General features: G+C 46.0%; 1 protein-coding gene across 2 annotated transcripts in view; it reads right to left on the bottom strand.

The window, feature by feature from the left end:
* CSMD2 (CUB and Sushi multiple domains 2) overlaps positions 1-21,643 on the bottom strand; it is a 326,447-nt gene extending 304,804 nt beyond the window's left edge. For both annotated transcript variants that reach the window (XM_074555673.1, XM_074555674.1), the window contains exons 1-2: positions 21,510-21,643; positions 21,104-21,371 (exon numbers count right to left, since the gene is read on the bottom strand). In XM_074555673.1, coding sequence (XP_074411774.1) covers positions 21,104-21,260 — 157 coding nt within the window. In that variant the 5' untranslated portion in view covers positions 21,261-21,371; positions 21,510-21,643. The remainder of the gene's footprint in view (positions 1-21,103; positions 21,372-21,509) is intronic.
* Positions 21,644-22,031: the final 388 nt, after the last annotated feature.

Genomic DNA, 22,031 nt, shown 5'->3' with positions numbered 1-22,031 from the left:
GAATCATAATTTAGAGGATCATCATTTAGGTGACCATCATTTAGGGCATCGCCATTTAGGAGATCAGCATTTAGAGGATTATCATTTAGGGCATCATCATTTAGGGAATCATCACTGAGGGCATCATCATTTAGGGGATCATCATTGAGGGGATCATCATTTAGAGCATCATTATTTAGGATATCATAATTTAGGGAATCATCATTTAGGCCATCATCATTTAGGGAATCATCACTGAGGGAATCATCATTTAGGGGATCATCATTTAAGGGCATCACCATTTAGGGGATCGCCATTTAGGGGATCATCATTTAGGGGATCATCATTTAGGGCATCATCATTTAGGAGATCATCATACAGGAGATCACCACTTAGGTGATCATCATTTACAGCATCACCATTTAGGGGATCATCGTTGAAGGAATCGTCATTTAGGAGATCACCACTTAGGTGATCATCATTTACAGCATCATCATTTAGGGGATCATCATTTAGGGAATCATCATTTAAGAGATCATGATTTAGAGAATCATCATTTAGGGCCTCATCATTTAAGGAATCGTCATTTAGGGGATCATCATAAAGGAGATCACCATTTAGAGAATCATCATTTAGGAGATCACCATTTAGAGAATCATCATTTAGAGCATCATCATTTAGGGGATCACCATTTAGGGGATCACCATTCAGGATCATCACAGGATCATTTAGGCTGGAAAACACCTCCAAACCCATTGAACCCTTCAAGGAAACCCACAGCACTTTGGGAAAACAACTTTATCTGAGACACCAACAATGTAATTCACTGCTGGTGACTCAATTTCTCCATTTTTTCACACATTGGTTAAACCAAATCTCCCCTTCCAAGAGTTCTTTTGTGCAACAGGCACTCTCTGAACCATCCCCAGACCAACTGGCTTCACCCTGGGCTCCTCACCAGGGAAATGATGGAATATTTACTCTGCACTGCCCTCACAGGAAACTGCAGTTTGTAACACAGAGTTTAATCCACATGGTACAAAATTTAACATGACCAGACACTGCAGTGAAAAATAAATAGCAGCAGAGCAGAGGAGAGCTCCAAACCCCCCAGGCTTCAGTGTGGGGCTGCCATGCAGAGAAAGGAAGGGTGGCAAGAGCAGGAACCACATCCTTGTGCTCCAGAGCAGAGTTCTTTTGACAGGACAAGCTCCAGGAGCGGAGGCAGAGGCTCGGGGGAGGTTTTATTTCCGCTGTAAATCCAAAGCCATCCCGACACATGAGCCAGCACCGTTCTGGTGCCAGTCACTGCAGATTTAGAGGGGCCCTGAAGCAGCTCCAGAGCTCAGCCCAGTGTCCCAGAGGTGGCAGTGTGACAGTCACTGCACCCTGACCAAGCCCACCAGGAGATTCAGCCACGGAAGAACACTCACAGCAACAGGATTTGTGTAATTCCTTTAAAGTAAGCAACACAAACGAGCTGCCCTGGCGGCTGCTCCCTCCCAGCCCTGCCTGACAGGGAATTCCAGCAGCTCCACGCTGAGATAAACCTGAACATCCAAAATGTGTCACTACAAACCTCCCCCCTCTGCCGGGAGGTAAACAACAACAACAACAAACAAAGGCGTTTTCTGACGTGACAAGTGCAAAGGAAACCAGTGGGGAAAAAAATCATCTTCCACCTACTTGCAATTCCTCAAACTTCAATCCCAGGCCAGATCCAGGGGGGTGTAGAGCAAGGAAGAATTGTAGCTGTTGGTTTACACCATGTTATTATCCAGGCTGTGCTTGAGAGAGAGGGAGACTGAATTTATCTCTGAAGTGCTTCCTGAAATACAAGTCGCTGCACTTTGTTCCTCAGCAGAAACAAAATCTAATTTAGCAAACGCTGATGCATGGTCACTGCACCATTCAGCGGGAACAAATATCAAATCATGCACAGTGCCTTGCTCTCAGCAGCATCATTTATGGAGGATCCATGGCTGCCTCCTCCCTAATGCAGCAGTTTGGGGTTTTGCCATTTGCTGTAGTTACTGTTACTCACACAGAAATGCTGTTATTCCCTGTTGTTCTACAGCCCATTCCACAACCACAGGCACATAAAAAAAAACCTTTCCCCAGCAAAACTGAAATGCACAGGCAAACACTGAAACACCAGGGGCAAACCCTGCTTGTCCAGCAGCCCCTCCAAGGTTTGCTCACCTCACCCCTGTCACAGACATCTTTTATGGAAAATCCTTTATTTAGGATTTTTCCTCCTGAGAAGCTGAGAGGCCTCAGGAACAAAATGTAAACATGGATTATCTGCTGCTGTGGAATGCAACAGGTGCATCTGGGATTGGTCTCATGTGGTTGTTTCTGATTAATGGTCAATCACAGTCAGAGAGCCCGAGCCACAAACCTTTGTTATCATTCTTTCCTTTCCTATTCTTAGCCAGCCTTCTGATGAAATCCTTTCTTCCATTCTTTTAGTATAGTTTTAATGTAATATATATAATAAAACAATAAATCAGCCTTCTGAAACATGGAGTCAGATCCTCATCTCTCCCCTCATCCTCAGACCCCTGTGAACACCATCACACACCCCAATGCTCAGAGCTCTCCAAACCCACCAACACCAACCCCTCACTGTCTGCACTGCCTCCTAAATAGGGAAAAATGTTCCTGTGGCCATTGTTTAGTGCTGTGCATCATTTATCAGTGTCAGGACACTCCTCTGGCTGCCCTGGGTGATTCCAGACCCTGGCAAAGGGCTCAGAGACCCTGGCAGGGAGTCACAAACACCTGAGCCTTTGATTTTAACCCATGGAAATAATTACCAACTTTTGTGAGGATTTACACACCACAAGAGTTTGAATAGAATGATAGATAAAGAGAATTTACTGCTCCATTATCAGAAGAAACTAAATTCTTCCTGCCTTGCTCAGCCCTGAAGATGCTGTGAGGATTCAGAGGAAGAAGTTGACACTGACCAGACAGAATCCTGTGTTTGAATGGAATTTATGCATCATGGATGAGATGTATGAATATGCAACAGGCTGTTGTTTTTAAGGGTTAATCCTCTGTTAAAGTGGGTCCTTTTTTGGGCTTATTTTCCCCAGAAAGTGGTACCTGGACTGTCCATAACTCTTTGTTTCTATTGTCTCATATTGCCCTAAATCCTAACTGTGCAAATTTTTATTACTCTAATTACATCACTATTTTTATAACCATTTTATTACTTTTAAAGATTTAAAAACCAAGCGATTGGTGCTCTTCACGCCTGCAAATCTGATTCCTCCACACTTGATCAATGGGAGCCTTGCTGCCCTCAGGATTCACCTTCTCCGAGCTGGAGCTTCACCTCCAGCCTCCTATCAAAGCCTGCTGGGTAATAAATAATGCAGAGTCATTCCATTAACTGTAACTTCATCAAAAGCCCGTGGATCCAAGAGCATCATCAAGGGGATGATTTCCATCTCAGATAGCACAGGGAGTGATGAGCTGGGCAATGCAAGGGCACCAAAAAAAAGTGCATTTCAGCTGAATTCAGCTCTGCCGAGCCCAGAAGCACCACCCTGATTTTTAAGATTTTTCTAAGCCTTCTGATGTTTACATTCTTGTAATGAACTTTCTCACACGCTCCCTTCCTTTCCCAATCAAAAATGTTGTCCTGGACGGTTATGAAAATTTCCTGCACATTTGGGATTCCACAGAAGCCCCAACTGAGCCACCACACAACTGAAAACCACACAGGGAAATTGAGTTTTCCTCCCTGCCAGGAGGAGGGGAGGTTGGATATTAGGAAAATATCCTAATTTTCCTAATTAGGAGGAGGTTCAGATTGGATATTAGGGAAAAAAAAAAATATAAATGCCCAGGAAAAATTGAGGAAAAACCCCCTGAGCTTTCTGCAGACAAACCAGCAAATTCCTCTGTGCTGGACCCATCTAAGCACAGGTGTGTCTGTGCTGTGACAAAAGTGACTTTATTTGGTGCCTTTGGGACATTGGTTCTGCCAGGCCCACTGATTTCCACAGAGCTGAAGGAGTTCAGACATTCACAGCCCAAAAACCCCAAGCAAACAAAAAACCTGAGCGCCCCAGGAAGAGCAACGCTTGAAAAATCAAATTAAGCAGCTCCAGTTGATAAGACTTTAAACACAATGCCAGGTTTCTGCCCTCTCCACTTCTCAGCAAATCCATTTCTTGGTACACATGTTCCACATTTCAAGTCCGGCCCCTGTGGCACTGCAGCAGCTTCAGATTCTGGTGAAATCCTGGAGCTGTGTCACAGAATTCACCCCACACCCCGAGCACAAAAAAAAAAAAAAAATTCATCCACAAACAGCAGAGATTTATGTCCAAAAAGGAGACAGAGGAGTCCTGGAACTTTATTCCAATCAAGGCAGAGGCCATGGGGCATCCCCTGGGGTCTCTCACATTTTTGGAGGACGCAGCCTCCTTTCTATCCCAATTTCCCAGCTGCATTTCCCTTCTCTCTTTCCCCATTTCTGAGGTACTTGAGAGGTTCAGACTCCCCAGAACACCTGATCCCAAAGATTCCCCTCTAATGTACAACTCTCCCTTTTAATTTTGAATTCTTATGGAATTTAGGGGCTTTCTTCCCCATTTCTGAGGTACTTGAGAGGTTCAGATTTCCCAGAACACCTGATCCCAAAGATTCCCCTCTAATGTACAACCCTCCCTTTGAATTTTTAATTCTTACAGAATTTAGGGGCTTTCTTCCCCATTGTTTCTTTCACCTTTCAATGTCGTTTCATTTCTCAGCCAACCTAAAGTTTATTTGTAAAATCAAATATCTTTTTCCATTCACCAATCAGTGGAATCCTTCCCGTTGTTCCTTTTCCTCCCAGCAGCCCCACAGCTGGTTTGGAAAGACAAATCCACCATTCCTCCCAATACATCGTTTCTATTTTAATATTTTGTTATAACCTAAAACTCTATTTAACACACTACTTGAGAGAATTAATACAGCATCCCTTTCTAAGACAACACATATAATATTCATTTTAATATTTGCAAAAAGCCAATAAAATATTTTCATTAAAAATCTAAAATATTTTCATTAAAAATCAGAAAATTTTTGAAGTTTTCATTTTTCATAAATTTTTCAAATTTTTCATTTTTTGGTCTATTTTTTTATAAAATAGGCATTTTTCACAATGCAGATTCTGGGGTGAGGAACTCACTCTGGGAATTCCCTCTGCGGCCTCTCAGCTCCTCCAGTGCTTTCGAGGATTCAACCTCAGAATTGCCGAATGCTTTGCCTCAAAGGGACCTCAAAGCTCCTCTGCACTCTTCCTGTCAAACCAAGATTTATCCTCAAAAAAAAATATGGTTTAAGATGTGGTAAAGGCACTGAGATGGACGATGGGAGGCTTTGACTGATCCCCTTGGTGACACATTTGTGACAAATGCCACAAAACCCAAGTTCACAAATCCTTTCCAAAGGAATTTCAGAACCCCAGGTTTACAAATATTTTATAATCCTCTGGAGCTTTCCTAACCCCACCTGAGCTGTGCAGCCAAATTTCCTTTATAAACCCCCCCTGGGCAAGTCTCCACTTATTTTAGCATCTAAATATCCTTGAAGATCTTGTCCTGAGAGTCAGAGCCTCAATTAAAATGTTCAGCCTGATTCGAAACCACCTGAAAATTTTACTGTTATTTTCTGTTATTTTTTCTCTGAGATGAACACAGCAAAGATTTCATTTTTTTTCTCACCTCCACTGCAGATATCTGTAAAAATGACACAGATCATCTCAACCCCCAGTTGAAATGAAGCTCAGAAAACAGAAGGTAATTTGATGAAAAACTTTTTTCCCAGTGTCTGCAAATGGACTCCCACTCATGTGCAGCATTTTTTTACTCAGTCTCATTTACAAGGTGCTAATTATTATCGCCAAAACAAATTTTTTCAATTTGTATTTCAATTATTTTGCGGTAAAATAATATTTGCATTTAAATGGTTTATCCAGGGGGCTCGAAGGCATTTTCATCTCGGGTGTTAGGATTATCTCAAAAAAAAAAACAAAACAAAAAAAAAACCAAAAGAAAATAAAAATTGAAGAAGGTGAAGGAAGATTCAAGGTGAAATCCATTCCAAGTCATAGTGGAGCCAAAATAAAAGAATTCCTCATGCAAATCTTTCATTGTCACCGTTAAACACTTAAAGTTCCCTTTGCCACAGGAGCTCTGTGTCCAGCTGTAAAATTCAATGTTCCCTCAAGGCCCAAGGGAGATGTTGGGCTCCAAATCCCATCTCCCTAAGAATTTCCAAGCCCTCAGCCCTTGGAATTCTCCCAATATCAACAATTCCATCCTTTGCTATAGGAATTCTCCCAATATCCACAATTCCATCCTGATGGTTTAAAGAGAGCCCAGTGGGCCGAGCTCCTTTGGAACTAAATCTGCACTGAAAAGTTTTTAATCTGAGGGATTTCCATGGGGTTTATTCCCCCTTCCCACCATGTTTTGGATTCTAATTTAGATTTTACACATCAATTCATGAACCAGCTTGTATGTTCATGCTTTTTTTTACTCCCTGAAAGCCCAGAAGTTACACAAATCCCCTTTTGGTGCTGGCAGAGAGGCCACAGGCCCTTTTCATCCCTCAGGGACCCAGAGAATCTCTGCAGCAGCCAAAACAGAAGAAACCACTTCACCCACTGCCATCCCCAGCATCTCACACCTCCAGATCTGAGCTAAATTAAAAATATCACTCGGAACAAGGCAGAGACTGCACTTATTAAAAGCTCCTCACTCTTGCACCGCCGTCCTCGCCTCCCCACGCTCCGCCAAGTGAAATGTTCCGTGTGTTTACAAGCGCTCTGAGATCTTCCAACAAAACCCCTCTCTCTGCCAGGCAATTGTATTCCAGCAGCTCACACTTGTGCGATTGGATTTGAATTACAAAAAGAGTCCAACAGAAAGCAATTTCTCCCGGGAATTTTTGTTAGGGGTATAAATCCAATTTTTACTTGATTCCGTTAACAGCACTTTCATATTCACTTCCTTTAAGTATTGCAGCACTTGATATTTATTACCTAATGCCTCCTTGTCACCTTGAGCAATCAATGAAAGTCACCTGGAGTTGACAGTACAGAGGAAAGTTAATAAATAAAAGTTAATAATTCACTTCACCCAATGAGCCAAAAAAACAAGCCAGTCACATGCCCCAGAGAATAATAGCTACAGAAGGCTCCTAGCAGATTATGTGGAGAAAGAGTGAAACATTTCAATTATAATGATTTTTTCAGTTCATTTAGACCTGAGTTCCCCATTTACAATGGCAAAATCTCTATTTTTATTTCAGGGAATGGTGGAATGGTTGGGAGGGGATGTTGAAGATCAGCTGCGGGCACTGAAATCTGTCAGCTCTGTTCAACAAGGGATGTCCCTCTGTCCAAACAGAATTTGGGAACTGATGGATGCTCTGATAGCCCAAAACCAGAATTTTGGGAACTCTGATAGTCCAAAACCAGGAATTTTTGGGGGCTGATTTGACCCAATTTAGAGCCAAACACTGATTTTCCATGACTTGTACAACTTCAGCATCCTGTGCCCTCTCCACCCCTGCAGAACCACCAGAGAAACCCAAAACTCCTTCCTATTAACATCACACTGTGTTTTATTTTTCTCTCGCCTCCTCCATCCATTTAAAACCTCATTTTCACCCACAGACATATTCCACTTCATCTTAGTTTTCAATCCCCAAAGCAGATCAATACCTTTCTTCTTCAATCTACATAGCTCTCAATCAAGGAGCTAACAGGGGGTGAATTGAATCGACTTCTGCGTTCAAATTGGGGATTTTTTGTCAAAAGTCTCATTTGCTAACTGCATTTCATGGAAGAAAAAAGGCAAAAAACTCCTCGTAACAGCCCTCAGTGTTGGACTCCTGGGTAAAAAAAGGTCATCATTTGTTCTCTAATTTAAGATTGGGAAGTGCTCCCAGGAGGAACAAATGACAGAGCCTCCCCTAAGCCGGCATTTGAAATCCAGCAAAATGAACTTGCTCTTGCTAAATGAATCTGGTTAATTCAGGAGGAAGAAGTGCAGGTGTTTACCAAGAGGTGACACCAGCAGGGGCCTTGCAGGGTGGGTTTTTCTGCCTTTAGTCTTGCTCAGGGTCAGAACCAGCCCTGCCCGTGCCAGGGAGAAGGGCCCTGGGTCAGGGAGACACCAGGGAAAAGTTAAAAACAGGATCCTGGAATGGCTTGGGGTGAAAAGAGACCTTAAATCTCATCCATTTCCACTCAAAAGAGACCTTAAACCTCATTCCATCCCATCCAAAAGAGATCTTCAACCTCATCCCATCCAAAAGAGACCTTAAATCTCATTCCACCAAAAGATACCTTAAATCTCATCTCATGCCATCCCATCCAAAAGAGACCTTAAACCTCATCCAATCCCACCCAAAAGAGACCTTAAATCTCATCCATTTCCACTCAAAAGAGACCCTAAACCTCATCCATTTCCACTCAAAAGAGACCTTAAACCTCATCCAATCCCATCCAAAATAGACCTTAAATCTCATCCATTTCCACTCAAAAGAGACCTTAAACCTCATCCCATCTCATCCCATCCAAAAGAGACCTTAAATCTCATCCAATCCCATTCAAAAGAGACTTTAAATCCCATCCCATCCAAAAGATACTTAAATCTCATCCCATCCAAATAAGACCTTAAATCCCATCCAAAAGAGACCTTAAATTTCATCCCATCTAAAAGAGATCTTAAATCTCATGCTATCCCATCCAAAAGAGACTTTAAACCCCAACCCCACCCAAAAGAGACCCTAAACCTTATCCAATCCCATCCAAGAGAGACCTTAAATCCCATTCCATCCCATTCAAAAATGACCTTAAATCCCATCCCACCCAAAAGAGACCTTAAATCCCATCCCATCCAAAAGAGGGATATATTGGGGGGTTAATTAATTCCAATTACACTTTTAGGTAATGAAATCATTGACCCCAAATTTGCTGCCCCCAACTCACTTTTGTTTCCATCTCTTGGGGCCTGAGGGGTCCTTGACTGCCAGGCCTGGAGAGGAATTGTTTGGTTTAGTGGTTTTGAGGTTGAATTTTGAGGTTTTGAGGTTTGCATCGCTTCCCTAAATATCTCTCATGCCAAACCATGACATTGTGTCTGCCCAAAATGGGAAAGCAGCAGCTCACACTGCATGTGGAGTTCAGAGTTCTAAAGAACTTCAGGATTACAAATATATGAAAAATAGAAAAACTAAAATCCTAAAGCATCTCTGGGAAAAAAAAATTCCCCACACAATGAGGGACAAACTCCCCATCCTTCAAACCCTTCATTAATCCAGCAGGTGAACCTTATTTTAATATTAACAGCCCAAGTGGTGCTTAACTTTAATGAGAGCCCCTTGGGAATGCTGCTGACAGCTGCCCAGTGTCCAGGATTGTGCCTAACCTTTCCCTAATGGAGACAAAACAACAATAGAGGGATATAAACAATATGCTGTGGGATGCAAGGAGCATCTTTAAAAATGGCATCACCTCTGGAAAAGCACCAGCTCCATTATCCTCCTGCAGGATGGGATGTTTTCCTCCCCTTTCCAGGAGGAAATGGATTTTTTCTGGGTGTTATTATTTGGTGGATAAAGGGGAAAGGAACATTGAATTGTGCCTTTTGTCAGAGGAGAAATGAGCTGCAATTTTCTGTACCCCTGAGTTTAGCAGCTCTCCACAGCCCCTGCAAGGTGCAGAGCTTCCTCTGCCCACAGCAGTGAGAGGAGGGGAGAATTCCGATGGAATTTATGGATTTAAACACATGGAAAGGGAAGGACTGGGGACAGGATGTGACCCAATGTGAGCCACCACACCCCAGCACAAAGCTCCTCAGCAAACTTCCTAAAATCCCATTGCACCTGTGCCTAAAATCCCATTGTTCCTGTGCCTAAAATCTCATTGCTCCTGTCCCTAAAATCCCATTCCTCCTGTGCCTAAAATCCCATTCCTCCTGTGCCTAAAATTCCATTCCTCCTGTGCCTAAAATCCCATTGCTTCCATGCCTAAAATCCCATTGCTTCCATGCCTAAAATCCCATTGCTTCCATGCCTAAAATCCCACACCCCCGTCCCTAAAATCCCATTCCTCCTGTGCCTAAAATCCCATTCCTCCTGTGCCTAAAATCCCATTCGTCCTGTGCCTAAAATCCCACTCCCCCTGTCCCTAAAATCCCATTCCTCCTGTCTCTAAAATCCCATTGCTCCTGTGCCTAAAATCCCACTCCCCCTGTCCCTAAAATCCCATTGCTCCTGTGCCTAAAATCCCATTCCTCCTGTCCCTAAAATCCCATTGCTCCTGTTCCTAAAATCCCACTCCTCCTGTCCCTAAAATCCCATTGCTCCTGTGCCTAAAATCCCATTGCTCCTGTGCCTAAAATTTCATTCCTCCTGTGCCTAAAATCCCAATCCTCCTGTGCCTAAAATCCCATTCCTCCTGTGCCTAAAATTTCATTCCTCCTGTGCCTAAAATCCCATTCCTCCTGTGCCTAAAATCCCATTGTTCCTGTGCCTAAAATCCCATTGCTCCTGTGCCTAAAATCCCATTGCTCCTGTGCCTAAAATCCCAATCCTCCTGTGCCTAAAATCCCATTGCTCCTGAGCCTAAAATTCCATTCCTCCTGTGCCTAAAATCCCATTCCTCCTGTGCCTAAAATCCCATTCCTCCTCTGCCTAAAATCCCATTCCTCCTGTCTCTAAAATCCCATTCCTCCTGTGCCAAAAATCCCATTCCTCCTGCGCCCAAAATCCCATTGCTCCTGTCCCTAAAATCCCATTGCTCCTGTGCCTAAAATCCCATTACTCCTGTCCCTAAAATCCCAATCCTCCTGTCCCTAAAATCCCACTCCCCCTGTCCCTAAAATCCCATTCCTTCTGTCCCTAAAATCCCACTCCTCCTGTCCCTAAAATCCGAATCCTCCTGCACCTAAAATCCCATTCCTCCTGTGCCTAAAATCCCATTGCTCTTGTGCCTAAAATCTCATTGCTCCTGTGCCTAAAATCCCACTCCTCCTGTCCCTAAAATCCCATTCCTCCTGTCCCTAAAATCCCATTCCTCCTGTGCCTAAAATCCCATTCCTCCTGTGCCTAAAATCCCATTCCTCCTGCGCCTAAAATCCCATTCCTCCTGTGCCTAAAATCCCATTCCTCCTGTCTCTAAAATCCCACTCCTCCTGTGCCTAAAATCCCACTCCTCTCGTTTTTCCAGAAAATAAACTCCACCTCAAGCCATGCAACTCCAAAAGTAATGACATAAACGCCACCAGGAAAAAAAAAATCTTATTTCAAACTCTGCTTTCACTAAATTAACTAAACAAAATATTGATAAACTGCTGATAAATAACAGGAACCGTAACAAGGAAACAAGTTCTCCATTTGATCTCTGCCATCCTGCAGGCATTCATCTTCATAATTAATTAGATAATACTATTAGTACAGCACTGCTTTTCCCCCTCCATAGGCAAGAAGCTGGAGCTCACATAATTTAAGGAACTGCTTCAAAGGCAGAGTGTGTGGCAGGTTAAATTCAGAAGGTCCAGAGCATCCTCTGTGCCAAAATCCAGCATCCAATTCCCTGATGCATCTGGCAAATTCTCAGTGCACACCTCCCCATCTCTGGTGAGCACACTTTGCTTTTAAAAGCTGCAGTCTTTGCATAAAACATGGATCTAAAGATATGGAAAATACAAAATTCTGTGCAAATTACAGGAGCTGTGCAAATCATTCCTGCAACAGAAACTGCGCTTGGGTTTATTCCTGACTTTTTTTGACAATACGGCTTGAAGTTCAGTGGCAGACAGACAACTTTCACCTCAAAATGTCATTCACAATTAATCCCAAATTGTACATGAAATGGTTGAATTCCCTCCATGCAATCAAGGGAGAGAACCAAGAGCACATAAAAGTTGAGCAGTTAATCAACCTCGTGCAATTTGTACCTGCTGAAAGCTCCTCACAAACATCCCAAGATCTCTCTCTGCAGAATAAATCTGTAAATCATTTTGCAAATTCTGTTTATCCCTGTTGTAGGTGTGAAAAACGCCAATCACTTGTTTTTGAAAAATTTTAAAGTTCAATGGTAATAAAATGGTTATAAAAATAGGAATATAATAAGAGGAATAAAAATGTGGACAATTAGGATTTAGGAGAATTTGAGACAGTGAAAACAAAGAGTTATGGACAGTCCAGGTACCTCTTTCTGGGCAAAATAAGCCTGAAAAAGGACCCAAATTAACAGAGGATTAACCCTTAAAATCAACAGCCTGTTGCATATTCATACACCTCATCCATGATGCATAAATTCCATTCAAACACAGGATTCTGTCTGGGCAGTGTCAAGTTCTTCCTCTTAATCCTGACATGGAAAAAAGTTAATTTCTTCTAATAAGAGAGCAATAAATTCTTTTTCTCTGGAGGATTTAGGTGTCCTGTGGCTGCTATCTGGTGCAAGTACCTCATGTCTGTAGGATATTTTTTCTTTAAAAAAAACACCCCACAGACATAGTTCCTATTTTAACATTATAACCTAAAACTATATTTAACACACTACTTAAAAAAATTAATACAGATTAACTTTCTAACATAACACATATAATATTCATTTGAATATTTGTGAAAGGCCCGTTATAAAAATGCATTTTTCACACAGGGATGGGGAAGGGAAGATCCCCCAGTGCCCCCAGCCAGGGGAGGCAGCAGGAACTGGGCTCTGACAACTCCTGCGAGTCAGGGGAGTGTCCAAATAACAGCAGAGCACTGAAGCAGCAAATCCCCAGTTGTGGTTAATTCTCTGCCTGTGATTAACTCATCTTTCTTGGCTATTCCAGCCCTCCTTGCGCCTCCTCATGCAGCTGGGGCTGGGATTACCAGCCCGTGACCGTGCCCTGCTCTGCACTGAAGTGACAGCTGAGCACCAGGTAGAATGTTCCGCTGAAACAAAGCAGCAAGGCAGGTGGATGAAACCCAAATAAAGCCATTTCAGCAGGGCAGAACAGACTTCCCATCCCAGAGGTCAGGGGAACAAATCTTCCCTTCCTTTTGTGTTAAAACGTTCTGGACAAAGACACCTTTATTTGAGATTCACCGTTGGTTTATCTGTCTGGAAATGGGAATCACAGACATTTTGATAAATGGGATGCAGGAATTGTTCTGTTCCGGTGTAACCACTGTGAAAATGCCTTTGCACAGACACAGCTCCAAGCTCATCTGCAGCAGGGAGGCTTCTCAAAAAGCACCTCAGGAGCTGCAGCATCACATCCCCGTGCTGGTGCTCAGCGTGGGATGACGCAGGAGTGACATCCAGGCTGCTCCTGCTGGGTGACCTTGGCCAGGCCCTCCTGCTCCTGCCTCCTTCCCTGACTTCCAGCACCTCCTGGAGCACCCACTGCTCTGCCCGTTGTAAGTAAAAATCTGCCAAATTTTTTTGGGGAAAAAAAAAAGAGTTGCAAAACCAGTTGCTGCTAAAGTAAAGTTCTACCTGTTTGTTGTTGTAATCACCGACCATTCTGTAAATTGCTTCTTTTATATCGGTATAACCCTGCCTGAAGCTAAGTTGTCTTTCTCCCCAGAGGTAGGTGGAGGGGACATGGAGGGGGAATAAGAGAAGATGAAAAACAGCCTCGAGATCAGCATGCCATGAGAAAGAACTCATCAAATTTACTGAAAAGACCCCCAAAAACAACGAGCCAATACAGAATTAAGAGATTACAGTGATGTCTGGACGTGAGGAACAGAGTGCTGAGCCTGCAGAGATGCTGAGAACCTTTGAGGCCCCTCACCTTAAGCAAGACTTCAGCTGAGGGCAAGACCCTGGATGACAGGCCTGAGGGTTAAGAAACCCGGGGCTACACCAGATATTAACAAAATTCTGCCAATTTTTTGGGGGAAAAAAGAGTTGCAAAACCAGTTGCTGCTAAAATAAAGTCAAACCTATTTGTTATTGTAATAACCAGCCTGTTCTCTAAATTGCTCCTGTTGTATTGGTATAACCCTGCCTGAAGCTAAGTTGTCCTTCTCCCCACACGGGCATCAGAGAAGATGCAAAACAGCCTCAAGACCAGCATGCCATGAGAAAGAACCTCATCAAATTTACTGAAAAGACCCCAAAAACAATGAGCCAATACAGAATTAAGAGATCAGAGTGATGTCTGGACGTGAGGAACGGAGTGCTGAGCCTGCAGAGATGCTGAGAACCTTTGAGGCCCCTCACCTTAAGCAAGACTTCAGCTGAGGGCAAGACCCTGGATGACAGGCCTGAGGGTTAAGAAACCCGGGGCTACACCTGGTATTAACAAAATTCTGCCAATTTTTTTGGGAAAAAAAGTTGCAAAACCAGTTAAACCAGTTGCTGCTAAAATAAAGTTTGACCTATTTGTTATTGTAATAACCAGCCCGTTTTCTAAATTGCTCCTGTTGTATTGGTATAGCCCTGCCTGAAGCTAAGTTGTCCTTCTCCCCACACAGGCATCAGAGAAGATGCAAAACAGCCTCAAGACCAGCATGCCATGGGAAGGAACCTCATCAAACTCACCGAAAATGCCCCAAAAACAATGAGCCAATACAGAATTAAGAGATCAGAGTGATGTCTGGACGTGAGGAATGGAGTGCTGGGCCTGCAGAGATGCTGAGAACCTTTGAGGCCGCTCACCTTAAGCAAGACTTCATCCAGGCCAAGACCCTGGATGACAGGCCTGAAGGTTTACTCATATGAGGATGCGACCCCCAGCTCTGCCCTATAGTGGACAAAGCTGCATTTTCCTTCTCTTCCTCCTCTTCTTCACCCCAGAAGAGATGGAGACTGCAGACCCATCGAGCTTCCCAACCTTGAGCTGATCACTTTTGATAAAGGCACTAAAAGGAGAAAAAGTCTCCTGCCCTGTTTACTTCACTGCCCAGGAGTGAAAGAGGAGTGGAAAAAGCCTTTTTACACAGCAGGAAATGGGGTGCTGTAGGTTTCCTGCTGGTTGGATGGAAAGAGGAGCTGCCTTCTGAGGACACCCAAGATTAACAGAGGAAAAAGCAGAAACATCAGCAAGGATTGAGAAATTTTTTTTTGGTTGCAGCTCCAGTCGTGCCCAGGTGGTGCCCACACAAACCAGGCTGGCTCTGGTGGCACTGGTGGCTTTTTCTTGTGTCCTCCTAAGGCAATCCATGCTTGGCAAGCAGAATTCTGGAAAAAAGCCCCTCTGGGCTGTGATTTTTCCATCTTTCACCCCAGAATTACACACAATGCTTGTTGATAGTTTACAATGTTCCCTGTGCCACCTCCAGGTGCATCCAGGAGGAATTTCTGCATGGAAAGGGTGGTCAGACATCGCAACTCAGGGAGGTGCTGGATTTTCATACCTAGAGGTGTCCAAGAAGGCCTGGATGTGACACTCAGGGCTCTGGGATGGGGACAAGGTGGGGATTGGGCTCAGCTTGGATTTTGTGACCTGGGCGGGCTTTTCCAACCTCACTGATCTGGGACTTTGGGTGTTCACACCTCAGGAAATGACACTGCTGATAATTCACACACCAAAACCAGCTGCTCCACCTCCTCCCAGGTGGAGCAAAAAAAGCCTCACCCGGTTTAAACTCCCCTTAAATCCTGATTCCCTTTCCCTTCCCATCATTCCTCACTGGATATTGGAGCCAATCAATGGGATTCCAGCACCTCTGACATTTCTGTGCATGTCAAAGAGACAGCTCAATGCTGCACTCAACAATTCCAGCACTAGAGAATCTTTACTACTTAATCATTTCCCTTTTTTTTTTTTTTTTTTTTTGTAGCCCTTAAAGTCTTATCTCTCCCCTTCCATTTGAATTTGCTCTATTTTCTGTTGGGAAAAAAAAAAGCCTAATTTAAATTTAGGCCTATTCATGGTGTTTCTGAACCTCCCAATGCCTGGAAACATGGAGGAGAGTAAAGAAGTATTATTTAAAATCCACTCAGCTAAACAGAGCTTTGTTATAATTTCACTAAAGCCTGTGAAAAATTACTCCAGCCCCGTGTCTCAGGATACTCCTGATAAAAATGGAGTTTAAAAGACTTTGCTTGCAATGCTACGGGCTCAAAACCAGTTAAGGCTGCCTGACCTTGCCCCCAACTAACCCTCAACATTATCATAACAATTTCCTCTGGTCAAGATCCAGGCCAAATTCTGGCAGGGGTTGGGAGGGCAGCAGCAGGAACAGAAGCACAGCTGTGAAATTTGGCATTTCCCACCCAGCTGGGCTCTCAGAAAGCTGAGAAGGGCAGCAATAATTCCATGGCTGGAAATCCCTGGAATGCTGCTGGAAGTGGCTGAGAGCAGGAACCATTCCCTGGGTGCAGAGAAGTGAGGAATGCTCAGTTCTGCTCATCCCACAGCACTGACGTCCCCTGGTCAACGCTCAGCCACACCTGGGACACAAATCCATCACAAACAAAATTCATAAACAGCTTTAGAAGAGAAGTCTGGGAAAAAACTGTTTTCCATCGAGAAAAAATAATAATTACAGGGCTTTAAAACTGATGAGTTGCTGTTTCAAGCTGCTGCATCCTCCCTTAACCCAGTACCAAGCAAGGTGCTACTAATAAAGCACAGTGTGTAAATAATGGTGTCAAGACCCTTTGAGAACAGGCCGTTAAAATGTGTTTTATCTGTGTTTATCCACACCCACGGGGCCTCCACATGCCCCTGATTCACCTTGCAGCTGATTCCCCAGAAAATACCAGAAAGGGGTGAGAGCAGCACTGCTGTGCCCACCGGACTGACAATCAACAGACAGAATTCCAGAACCAACAGACAGAATTCCAGAATCATCAGACAGAATTCCAGAACCAACAAACAGAATTCCACAACCATCACATTCCAGAGGCCAGGCAGGTCTCACCACCAACCCACAGCCAAAAGGAAAATCCAGAGCCCTCAGCCCATCCTATCCCTGTGAAACCATCACTGCAGCCTTCAAACTGCAAGGGAGAACCTCACAAAAGCACTTTCACAGTCACAATAAACTTCAAACTGGAGGGAGGAACCTCACAAATGAGAGGAACGGTGGATTTGTCTTTCCAAACAAGCTGTGGGGCTGCTGGGAGATAAAACCAGCACTGGCAGAGAAAAGAAACATTGGGAAGGATTTCACTAGATTGGTGAATGGAAAAATATATTTGATTTTACAAATAAACTTTAGGTTTGCTGAGGAATATGAAAGAAACAATGGGGAAGAAAAAGCCCTCAACTCTGTAAGAATCAAAAATTAAAAGGGAGAGTTGTACATTAGAGGGGAATCTTTGGGATCAGGAGTTCTGGGCAGTCTGAACCTCTCAAGTACCTGAGAAATGGGGAAAGAGAGAAGGGAAATGCAGCTGGGAAATTGGGATATAAAGGAGGCTGCGTCCTCCAAAAATTGGAGAGACCCCAGGGGATGCCCAATGGCCTCTGCCTTGATTGGAATAAAGTTCCAGGACTCCTCTGTCTCCTTTTTGGACACAAACCTCTGGTGTTTGTGGATGGATTTTCCTAATACCAAGGACTTCCACAGGCACAATAAACTTCACACTGGAAGGAGGAATCTCACAAAACACTTCCATGACCACAATGAACTTCCCATCACCTGGCACCACCTTCCCTCTGCTCCAGCTCCATCCTGCCCCAAGGGAAGCTCCATCACCCTGCCCTGGGACATGGCAGCACCTGAGGGCACCCCAAACCCCGTGCTGGGTTTCAGAAGGACGTTTCTGGGCAGGCAGGGCCAGCTGATGCGATGGGAGCAGGGTTTCTCTCAAGACATCCCAGGGGATGCCCCATGGCCTCTCCCTTTACTGGAATGAAGTTCCAGGACTTCTCTGTCTCCTTTTTGGGCACAATCCTCTGGTGTTTGTGGATGGATTTTCCTAACACAAAACACCTCCCATAGGCAAAATAAACTTCAGACTGGAAGGGACAACCTCACAAAGCACTTCCATAAGCGCAATGAAGCTCCCACCACCTGGCACCACCTTCTCTCCATTCCAGCTCCATCCTGCCCCAAGGGAAGCTCCATCACCCTGCCCTGGGACATGGCAGCACCTGAGGGCACCCCAAACCCCGTGCTGGGTTTCAGAAGGACGTTTCTGGGCAGGCAGGGCCCAGCTGATGCGATGGGAGCAGGGTTTCTCTCAAGAAATCCCATGGCAATGCCCCATGGCCTCTCCCTTTATCAGAATAAAGTTCCAGGACTCCTTGGTCTCCTTTTTGGGCACAATCCTCTGGTGTTTGTGGATTAATTTTCCTAACACAAAACACCTCCCATAGGCAAAATAAACTCCAGACTGGAAGGGACAACCTCACAAAGCACTCCCATGACCACAATGAAGCTCCCACCACCCGGCACCACCTTCTCTCCACTCCAGCTCCATCCTTCCCCCAAGAGAAGCTCCATCACCCTGCCCTGGGACATGGCAGCAATTGAGGGCAGCCCAAACCCCGTGCTGGCTTTCAGAAGGACGTTTCTGGGCAGGCAGGGCCCAGCTGATGCGATGGAAGGAGGGTTTCTCCCCCTTTTTCTGTGAACTCCTGCCTGATGGCTCCACGCACACAGCTCTGCTGCCACACTATGGGAGCTCCTGGCTACTGCTCCCTGCACGGCCCCGGAACGGGAGAGCCTGGAGCTCTTGGAACTTTGTTCCACAGGGGTTCAGCACATTCAGAACAGGCTGAAATCATTGCCAGGAACTGCACCCCAGACCCACGGTGACCCTGCAAAGGGTGGGTGCCTCCCCTCCCTCTCTGCCCACCCAGCACCAGGCACTGACGCCCGAGCTGGCACCCTGCTCTCACTAAAACATCCTTGCTGGGGTTTCACTATCTAAAGAGGGGACTTATTGATCAATGCCTCCGGCTCTGATGCAGATAAAAAACCATCCGAGGGCTAAAAAGCTTTCGCAGGTCTTCTGCTCACAAAGCAAAACAACCCAGAGCAGCAACCTCTGGCTGAAGGATCCAGAACAGAGAGCTCAGAATGCAGACAGGAGGGAGCAGGGGCCTGAGAAGAAAGGATTAAATGCTCAGTGAGGTACAGAGTGAAGATCCAGTATGAGTAAGCCACAGACAGCTCAGAAGAAGAGAAAAAGCTGTAAGCCCCTGGTAGAGTAAATCTGAGATTTAGGTATCTCTCCATCAGTGTGCTCACATGAGGAAAGCTCAACAGAAGCTGCTGGAAGGGTTTTCCTCCGTGCACAGGCTGAATGTTCATGCTGGAGAGATGAAAAATAGCCACCAAAATAAATATTCAGCCTTTATTAAGGACCTGTAGGTTGTTTTGGGTGGGTTTGCAGCCTTTCCTAACAGATGCTCCCAGTCAGCAGAACTGTTCAGCTCCACTGCAAGAGTGCTCAGGAGCAGCAGTTAATCCTCATCCCCCAGCCCCTGAAAGGAAACCTGCCTTACATAATAAAATCAGCCTTGCATTCCAGATAAAGTTTTTCCTCCAAAAAAAAAAAAAAACCCCAAAAGAACAAAAACCCCAAAGCCAAGGAGCTTTCATACATATCAACACCCAAACACACATTCCTCCAGCCTAGGATACAGCAGACAAGACAACAGGACTTGGAAACTTGGAAATGGGGGCACTGCACAGTGTGGAGAGCAGCCACTGCCAAGCTCTCCCACTCTTCCCCCTCCTACACACACAGAAGGACAGTCCCTAAATATTTGCTGTTTACACCAGAAATAAACTTCACTCCCTGGATCTGCTTTGGCTGCAAGGGCAGCTGTGGAAATGAGGCAGGAGACACAAAGCAAACTGCCCCCAAATTCAAGTCTTCTTCTGCTTTCAAGCCCAACCATGCATATTTCATAAAAACCAGGCTGCTGAGGCCAGCCAGCTCATATATAAGAAATATTCAAGTGGGAAGGCAGGAGGAAAAGGAGGAAAGTGCTTCCATCTTCATGCAAGGCATCCAGAAATCTGTTCTATCAGCTGTGGGCAAGCAGCAGGGCAGTGAAATCCTGAATTGAGATGCCAGGGAAAGGCAGAGGGGAGAGCAGTGCTGGCATTTTTCACAGTCATGCTGCACATCAGCAGCTCCTGAAGCAGCTCATCCCAAACCTGACCCAGCAGAGCAGGGGAATGAGATCATGGAGAGCCAGAGCCCTTCTCACACGGCAGCGCTGGGAGAAAACTGCTGCTCCTGGAGGATGCAGCTCCGGAGTCTGGATCAAACACCCTCAGAGGTGCCAGGGCACAGTGTGCCAGCACCCCAGTGGCACTGAGCACAGTGACAGCACCCCAGTGCCACACTGCCTATTGCTATCACCACCCCAGTGCCACACAGCACAGTGCCACCACTCCAGTGCCAGCACCTCAGGGCCACCACCACAGTGCTATCATCCCAGTGCCAAACAGCCTATTGCTACCATGCCAGTACCATCACCCCAGTGGCACACAGCCTATTGCCACCACCCCGGTGCCACCACCCCAGTGGTACACAGCTCAGTGCCACCACCTCAGCATCACACAGCCTATTGCTATCACCCCAGTGCCACCACCCCAGTGCCACAGAGCCTATTGCTACCACCACCCCAGTGTCACACAGCTCAGTGCCACCACCCCAGTGGCACACAGCCTATTGCCATCATCCCAGTGTCACCACTCTAGTGCTACACAGCCTACTGCTACCACCTCAGTGCCACACAGCTCAGTGCCATCACCTCAGTGCCATACAGCTCAGTGCCATCACCTCAGTGCCACACACCCCAGAGTCACCACCTCACTGCCACCACCCCAGTGGCACACAGCCTATTTCCACCACCCCAGTGCCATCACCACAGTGCCATCACCCCAGCAGCACACAGCCTATTGCCATCACCCCAGTGCCACCACCCCAGTGCCACAGAGCTCAGTGCCACCACTCCAGCGAGTGCCACCACCTAATGCCATCACCCCAGTGCCACACAGCCTACTGCTATCACCTCACTGCCACACACCCCAATGCCACCACCCCGGTACCACACAGCCTACTGCCACCCCTCCAGTGCCACCCCCCGCACCCCGCTCCCTGCCGGGCTCCATCCCCGCTCCATCCCCGCTCAGCCGGCGCTGCACCCGGAGCTCCCCGGCCGAAGTTGCCCGCGGCACTCACCCATGGCCGATCCTGCCAGCAGCCCCAGCGAGAGCAGCAGTGCCCGGCTCCAGGCGCTGCCCTCGGCCGCCAGCAGTGCCACCATGCCCAGCTGCCAGCAGTGCCTCCCGAAGCTGCAGCTGCATCCCGGCCGGTCCCATGCCAAGCAAGGTTGCATGTCAAAGGGCAGCGGCACCAATGGGGCGTGCTGGGGGTCCGCTGCTCGCCGCTCTTGGGTTTTTCCCCCTTTTTTCCTTCCCCTCGGCGATTGGGATAGTCCTCGGCTCGGCTGGATGAAGAGGAGAAAGGAAGGAGGAAGGGGGAGGTGAAGGGGAAGCGGGTCAGGCTTGTGATTTTGATTTATATATTTTTTTCCCCTTAATTTTTTTTTTTTCTCAGCCCGGGAGGAGGAAAAAAAAAATCCCACCGCATGGAAGGCTCTGAGCTTCTGCAGCTGGAATGAACCAAGTGTGGCAGCAGCTCGGGGAGAGAGGAGAGGAGAGGGAAGGCGAGGAGAGGAGAAGAGAGGAGAGGAGAGCAGGGGAGGGCTGGCGCGTCCCTCCCGGTGGCTGTCTCAGAGCCAGCTCCTCGGCAGCAGCAGCACCACCAGCACCACGCAGCCCGCAGGGATTTATACTTCTTTTTTTTTTTTTTTTTTTTTTTTTTTTTTTTTTTTTTTATTAAGCCACTTGATTAATCGTTCCCGGAGCTTTGTTCCTTCGCTGGATGCCGGGCCAGGGGGGTGTTGTGGATGAGGGAAGAGGGGGATGCTGTGTTACCCACCCCAAACCCGGCATCCAGCCCCACAGCGCGTTTATTTTTGATAGTTTCTTGATAAAGAACGAGCCCCCCACCCCCATTTCTCTCTCTCACACACATTCCTGTTACTCACCCCTCCCCTTCCCCCCATAAACAACCTGATGCTATTGACACAATTCTTGTGATGAGG

Source organism: Zonotrichia albicollis, chromosome 20 (genome assembly GCF_047830755.1).
Source record: "Zonotrichia albicollis isolate bZonAlb1 chromosome 20, bZonAlb1.hap1, whole genome shotgun sequence".
Classification (NCBI taxonomy): Eukaryota; Metazoa; Chordata; class Aves; order Passeriformes; family Passerellidae; genus Zonotrichia; species Zonotrichia albicollis.
Note: the sequence above shows the minus strand (reverse complement) of the source record. Positions and strands in the feature narration are given on the sequence as shown.